This window comes from Antedon mediterranea, chromosome 3, assembly GCF_964355755.1.
Source record: "Antedon mediterranea chromosome 3, ecAntMedi1.1, whole genome shotgun sequence".
Lineage (NCBI taxonomy): Eukaryota > Metazoa > Echinodermata > Crinoidea > Comatulida > Antedonidae > Antedon > Antedon mediterranea.
Genome location: NC_092672.1, coordinates 14,696,698 through 14,704,820, shown reverse-complemented (window position 1 = coordinate 14,704,820; position 8,123 = coordinate 14,696,698). Strand labels below are relative to the sequence as shown.

At 36.0% G+C, this 8,123-nt stretch overlaps 1 protein-coding gene across 1 annotated transcript; it reads left to right on the top strand.

The window, feature by feature from the left end:
- Positions 1 to 5,210: 5,210 nt before the first annotated feature.
- LOC140044075 (uncharacterized) lies at positions 5,211 to 6,209 on the top strand. Its single transcript, XM_072088555.1, has one exon. It carries the CDS (start codon positions 5,211 to 5,213, stop codon positions 6,207 to 6,209), a length of 999 nt encoding a protein of 332 aa, XP_071944656.1.
- The last annotated feature ends 1,914 nt before the right edge of the window (positions 6,210 to 8,123 follow it).

Below are 8,123 nucleotides of genomic sequence, written 5' to 3'. Positions count from 1 at the left end.
GAAACAAATTACAGCATGGCAATAGGAGGTTAAAAATATAGATTTCTCTAATCGAGTTTAACCCCCTTAACCCCCTCGGTATTTTTATTCTAAAAACAATAACATACAGACTCAAAGGCAGCGCGAGTGCGTATTCTTTACACAAAAAGAGAATAAATTACACAATTAAAATATATCAACGGTAAAAAGTATATAAATACAGTATTTATCAATAAACTAGATGCCAATTGGTGAACCCCAATATTGAGTTGTTTACTTTACTACTATTTTCTGAAAATTTCATCAAGTAGAGGTTTCTCCCGCGTTGAGAAAGGGTAAATGTAATTTCCAAGTGCCTGTTGGTAGTTAATATCATAGTTTTCACGCTGCTGCTCTAGTCCGCTACGTCACACGAGATGACTCATTCATTAGATGAAATCAAGCAGCTTTATAGTACTACACATTGACATTTTTGTTAAAATGGAAACTCCACTATAATTTATTGGTACCACCTGTTGAATCCAAAAACGGCTGAGAAAAGAGTCTAACGACAAATCCCAAAGCATTCTGGTATTTATGAGTCCCATGATATAATTCGCTGTCAGATAATCATTGAATTATTATCAAAACAGTCCATTGAAGTTTTTGTTTGTAATAGGATACTTGAAGTATCTAGGCGTGATGAAGTGACCCCCAGACTTGACCTTAGCAATAACAATAAGCGAGCAGCGTTTTTTGTAAGAAATATTCTTGTTTATGTTTTTTTCTGTGATCTATGGTATCGAATGCTTTAGTAAAATCTGTGAGCACAAAAGAGAATATTGAGCCTCTTCTTTCAGTATTAGAAATTAGGAAAAATATCTACCAGGCAGTAGGACAACCCTTTCTGATTGCCATATTGCTGAGGATCAATTAGCGGCTGAATTTAGCGAATAACCACTGAATGACTTAGTAAGGTCAGGAAGTAAATAATGTTGGATTTCTGAACCAATCATTGAAATATTGTTTCCAGAGGCGAATGGGAAGAAAACCATAATGATGGAGTTAGACACAGGATCAACTCCATCGCTAATGTCATTGATGATTTCGAGGAATCATTTCCAAAATATAAATTAAAAACCACAAGTATGAAGTTGAAGACATAACACTAGTTAGATATTTAGTCCACGGGGAGTTGCAGAGATACTAGCTAGTCGAGAATGAACAAAAACATAAAGTTCCATTGTACATTGTGAGTCAGAAATGTCATCCACTTTTTGGCCGAGACTGGCTGAAGTCGTTTAAATTGGATTGGCCAGACGACAAATTAACTCTACATCAACAACAAAAACCCCACTGCTCAGAGAAGTTCTAGCAAAGTATCCTGAAGTGTTTAAAACACAATTAGGTAAAATGAAGAATACCATGTTAAAATTGGAGCTAAAGCCAGATGGAATGCCTAAATTCCGTTTGCACTAAAGGAACGAATTGAAACAGAACTGAAATGTTTAGAGGATATTGGGGTAATCGAAAAAGTAAAAAATAGTGAGTATGCTTCACCTACAGTTAATGGTGTCGATCAATCCACAATTACAGGACGATTTGTACCCATTACCAACAGGTAGTTTTTGCTAAACTGGGTGCAGAAACTCGCCCGAATACAAAATACTCAAAAATTGACCAGAGAAAAGCATAGTCCCAACTGGAGGTTGATGTAAAGTCAAGAGAACTGTTGATAGTAAATACGCACATGAGACTCTACTATTATACAAGTTTGAGATGGAATTAAAACCGCACCAGCCATATTTCAAAGAGAAATGTTGGTTTCCGACATGAATGGTGGTCAGTGTTTCCTGGATGATATAATGATCACAGCAAAAGATGACAAGATGCACATAAAAAGAATTGATACAGTGATACGATTGAGTGAAGTGGGTCTCACAGTTAAAAAGGAGAAATGTTCATTCTTCCAGAACTGTAATATATTTGGGCCACAGGATAGATGCACACACATGACCAGTGACAAAGTTAGTGCTATCCTGGATGCCTAAGGACATCAGTCAGTTGCAGTCAACCCTTGGAATGATTCATTACTATGGGAAATTTTGCAAAGGGTTATCGCACACCTTAGCATCACTGACTGAACTACTACAAAAACCATAAATGGAAATGGTCATCACGTTTCAACGATGCTTTTGAACAAAGCAAAGGATTAATTGTGTCAGATAAGGTCATATGCACTTCGACCCAAAACTGTCTATTCGTTTGGTAACAGATGCATCAGCATACGGACTGGGAGCAGTTATTAGTCACGTGCTACCAATAAGGAAAGCCCATTACTTTCAGTTCTAGGACACTAAATAAAGCGGAAAAAACTATAGTCAATTGGATAAAGAAGCATTTGGAATCGAGTTGAGGGAATTGATGCAGTATACTGATTACTAGATTCCCAATTTGAGACTTCGCCAGTAACTGCATAAGCAATTGAACGTGAAATCAGGAAAAACATTTCCAGGATTAATCCTATGCTGAGTGACATTATGGAATATATACAATCCGAATAGCCAAAGTTTACAGAACCTGGTTTTGAGCCATATTTCACCCGCAGAGTGTTAACATTTACATTATTTTCTTTGTAGTGGCAGAATACAATTTTCTTGCATTTTCATTTAAAAAAAGAAGCTTGTCGGTAAAGAGATCGTTGTCTTGCAGTAATCTTTTTAACGACTGCTGCATTAACGATTTTTTCGCCCGACAAGGATTGATCTAGGCCCAATGGTATACCAAGGTAGTTTATGGAAGAGGATTCTTTTATTGACACACCATTGTAGTGAATTGAGAAATCAGTGGCCTCCTTTAAATTAAATTCGGAACCAAATAGTATCGCCTCTGTTTTTCCTAAGTGAATTGATAGCTTATTATCAATAATTAGCCACTCGTTACAAGATTTCAATTCAGTGCTGAGTTTTTTGGCCAATAAGGTCGGGTCCTTTCCAGAAACCATCAGGATACTATCATCGGCATATACAATAAGTTTACAGTTAACACATAGTCGGCATATCATTGATGTAACATACTGTAGGAACAAAAGTGAGCCTAATATACTTCCCTGTGGGACACCACATGTTATAGGGAGTAAGCTAGAGTTAACATTGTTTACACATACTAACTGTTGTCTGTTATCAATGATTTGAACCATTGAGTCGATCCTAGACCCATTGCTTCCAGTTTACGGATCAAAATGCCATGGTCAACTGTGTCTAACGCTTTTTGGAGGTCTAGCACTATACCATACCAGAGTTGCCATTTGACATTTCTTTGCGAATATAGTCCGTTATAATATGAACTAAACACGAATCCGTAGAATATCTACTCCTAAACCCTGATTGGAAGTCAATTTGAACATATAGCTTGTTCGAGTACCTTGGACATTACACTTAAAATACTAATTGGTCTATAGTTGCTTACCACAGACTTGTTGTTCTTTTTAAAAACCGGATGTACTTGTGCAATTTTGAGGTCCTCATCAGGCACGGTTTCGTTTTGAATTGATAAATTTATAATGTGTGCGATAGGACCTTTAATGGCAATTGCACCATCGCACAAGAATCGTGCAGGAATGTTGTCTAAACCAGTACTTTTAGCTATATTTTAAGCTTTGTAGCTCCTTTAGAACGAATTCTTCTGTAACGGGGATTAGGTTCATATTATTTTTGAACACTCCTTTTCTTTCATAAAATTGTTTGAATTTAACCGATTCCGTATTATAATGTGCACTGCCGTTAGGAAGTTTACTAGCCAGATCATTTGATACTTGTGAAGAATCTATTGAAGTGGTCTGCGACTTTATTGTTATCAAAGCAAACTTTATCTTCTATATTTAATACAATTAGGGATGAAGACTTTGTTTTCTGACTAGGCCTATATCCCAGAGATTTTAATTGCGCCCATAATTATTTTTTTAACTTTCTATTAAGTTTTTACTAAAATATTGAGCGTTCGCGCACTTAGGCCTAATGTCACGTCTCTACGGACTTTGTTTCTTATTTTGCAGAAATCAGAATATATTTTTTCGTCATTTCTCTGTCTTTTAACCTTCCTCAATAATAAGTCACGGAAAAAAAACCAACCATATTATGTATATATCTTGTTTTAATTGGAAAACTACAGATTAACGACTATAATACAGTATAAATATAAAATGGGTAACTACGAATTACAAAATATAATATAATATATAATATAATATATAATTCGACATTTATATAGCGCTATTTCATGAAGATCAGAGCGCTGTGGACTTAGATGTTACACCTTTTCAACAACATTCGTCTCCCCTTCTCCCCTAAGGGTCACACCGTGTCATCGGCAGCCAACTACGGCGCCATTACTTCTGTCCACGACAGTGTATGTGTGTGTGTGTGTGTGTGAACACCGGGGTAACCCCCCTACTCGTCTCGAAAGATGTACTAGGTTCTTTAAAGTTCACACGAGCAATATGCATACACTGGACCTACGGTGTATAGTCCTCCGAGAAGACTTGTTCTACCACCAGAACCATGGAGCGAGTGAGCCTCAAATCCTTCCACTGTCTTAACCGCTTGGCCACTTAAATTCATTCCATTTACGAAAGATTAAATTAAAGAAGACAGTCATTTACTAATAATAAATTCTAGAATATTTAGAAACATTTTATTAATCATACTATCATTGCCAGCTTTGCAAGTTTTTTTGTGATCTTTTAACGCATTTTTTACTTCGTCTAAAGTTTAATGTATCGTCATAATTCTGGTTGTTATTATAGTATTTACTAAATTTGTGTGTGTTTTTAATCGACTGCTAAATAAAGTGATTATACCATTCTGTTAAGGAATTTCACTGGATGCGTTATATTCACTATTTTAAAGTTCAGTCCAAGTTTTTTTCCATTAATATTTTGTCGATCTATTCTTTTATAATTTGCTTTCTTTTTTTTTATGATATTTCTATATGTATTTTAAAAGTTGAGATACCCATGTGGTCGGTACATTCTATATTTGTTTATTCTGTTTTACATGTTTTTTCATATTTTAACACTCTTTATCATAGATATTTTCGTACTGTTGTTAGTTACATTTGGTTTTGCGATGTCTTTGTAAACCTATAACTATAAAAGTATTAACTGGGAATTAAATTGTGTGTCTTCGGAAGATGGAGATTCCAGCAGAAGTTTCTTTGACACCATCAACGATCTATTTTTAATTCAACACGTTATGGAACCTACTAGATACAGAGAAGGCGAAACACCCAATGTTTTGGATCTGGTTTTTACAGACAAAGAGAATACTATAAATGGCATTATGCAGTCTCCACCACTGGGTAAAAGCGACCATATGATGTTACAATTTTCATTGGATCTTGTAAGAGATGACAGAATTGAACCAAATATTCGAAGTTACAGGCATGGTAACTATGATTTGCTGCGCGAGAAAATTGGTTTGGTAGATTGGGATGTGGTTTTCAATGACAAATCAGGTATTCAATCGTGGGACGAATTCGAGCATATTCTTGCGAAGAATATTGATGAGTGTATCCCGATGAGGAAGGTTTGCCACGGAAGAAAACCTCTTTGGATGAACAAAAAAATTGAAAAGCAGATTGCCAAAAAGAATAAATGTTGGAAACAGTATGTAAAGGCCAAGAGAAAACAAAAAGTATGTGTGTCAGCAAAATGGTCGAAGTTTGTCCAAGTAAGAAATCAAACAGTAGATCTGATTCGATGTAGTAAATCTGACTTCGAAAATAAAATAGCAATTGAGATCAAATCTAATGAAAAGTCTTTTTGGAGGTATCTCAGTTCTCAGATCAATATAAAGTCTGGTATACCCAACTTAACTGATAGTAATGGAAGGCATGTGTCTGATGACAAGGACAAGGCTGAGTTGCTAAACACGTTTTTTAGTAGTGTATTTGTCGATGAAAATTTTTCGAATGTACCGGCTATTGATGACACTTCAGAGGATTTTTTATCTCAAGTTGACTTTCCTTGTGACGAAATCTTAAATATTTTATCAACGTTGAATATTACTAAAACAGCTGGACCTGATGGTATTCACCCACGCATCTTAGTCGAACTAAAGGATATCATTTGCTACCCCCTCCATATTATTTTTACGAAATTGTTTCAAGAAGGAGCCGTCCCTAATAGTTGGAAACGGGCTACAGTGGTACCGATTTTTAAAAAAGGAGTGAAGTCTGACCCAAGCAACTAATAGACCTGTGAGTTTAACTTCGGTAGTTGGTAAAATTATGGAGAGAATTATCAGGAAGGAATTATTGGACTTTCTTGAACATCACTCACTTATTTGTTATGAGCAATTTGGTTTCCGGCAAGGTCGTTCCTGTGCTTTACAATTACTTGATGTTCTTGAAAACTGGTTTTCTTATTTTGATAATCAGGATTGTTTTGATTGTATCTACCTTGACTACAAGAAGGCTTTCGATAGTGTGCCTCATCATAGACTCCTTCTGAAAATGAGTGCATTGGGTATTAGAGGTAAACTTCTAAACTGGTTTCAAGAATTTCTTAACGATAGACAACAACGGGTTAGTGTCAATGGATGTGTTTCAGATTGGGCTGATGTTCGTAGTGGTATCCCGCAAGGAAGCGTCGTTGGACCTGTTCTTTTCATTATGTTTATAAATGATTTACCTTCTGTTATTTCTTCCTCTGTACGCATGTTTGCAGATGATACTAAATTGTATAGAGTAGTTAACACTGTGAATGATGCTCAAGTTCTACAAGAAGATTTAGAGAAAGCATGTGACTGGTCTGACAAATGGCAATTACCTTTTAACGAGGGTAAGTGCAAAGTAATGCACTTTGGGAAGAAAAACAACAAACATCTGTATGCCATGCGTGGTTTCTTATTGAATGAAGTTGATCATGAAAAAGACCTCGGTGTTACTATTGACTCTAAACTTGTTTTTAATGTACATGTGGCAGATGTAGCAATGAGAGCAAATCGGAAGTTGGGCATGGTATATCGAGCTTTCAAGTTTTTAAATATGGATGGGTTTCTTCGTTTATATAAAGCTATTATTCGTCCGACCTTGGAATACTGCAACGTTGTTTTTAACTCGCTACATTGTAAGGAGGAAGACCTATTGGAAAAAGTCCAAGAACGCGCCACCAAGCTTATTTTTTCCATTCGTCATTTACCTTATTCAGAAAGGCTGAAAATTCTCAACCTACCTACTCTCGCATACAGAAGGCAAAGAGCTCATTTGATACAGATTTTTAAAATTTTACATGGAGTGGATAGTATTTCTGCTGATTCTTTTTTTGAGCGTGATGAAGATGTTAGAACACGTGGTCATTCTTTTAAATTAAAATTTAAGTTCTCACGCACAAATTGGATGAGGGACTCATTTGGTCGAAAAGCTATTATATTATGGAATTCGTTATCGGAGGATGTAGTAGCTTCAAGATCAACCAATCAATTTAAGTCCGGTCTTGAACGGGCATGGTCCAACCACCCTCTTAAATTTGCGCCATATTCAAGAGTTGATGTAATTATCAAGAGGGGCTTATAGGCATAGCCTAGCCTCGACTCCGGACCCAGCATTGCTGAGCTCCGGAAACAAGTAAACAAGTAAGTAAGTAAGTATTCAATTTATTTTTCAATAGATGCATCATTCTCATTGATTGCAGCTATAAAACTGTTCATTCTCATCTATATATTCGAGACTTGTTCTTTTCGTAAAAGTAGGAATCTGTTTATCTGACCATAGGCCTATATATTAAAGTTTAGTATGACCTACATCTGAAACTTAAATTTAGTCAGGAGTATTGGACAAAAAAAGGGCCAAAGGTAGAAATAGATATGCTAAAGATGAATTTTTCAGGATAGTTCCCTGAGGTTGTATGAAACAACATACTAAAAGTCCCCGGGTTTCCCCGGTCTGCTTCAACCCGATTGGGCTATTTTTCAAAATGGCTGCCATCTTAACAATATTACCATATGTTGACAACCAGTACAGTAGTAGACAAAATATGTTATTCAAGAGTAATTTGGATTTGTTCAATGTGTGGGAATGGTAATTTTGCTGGCAACATGTTGAGAGAAGTAGGCATTCCTAGCCATTTTAATAGGTATATGATTTTAGAACATGACTGTGTCACT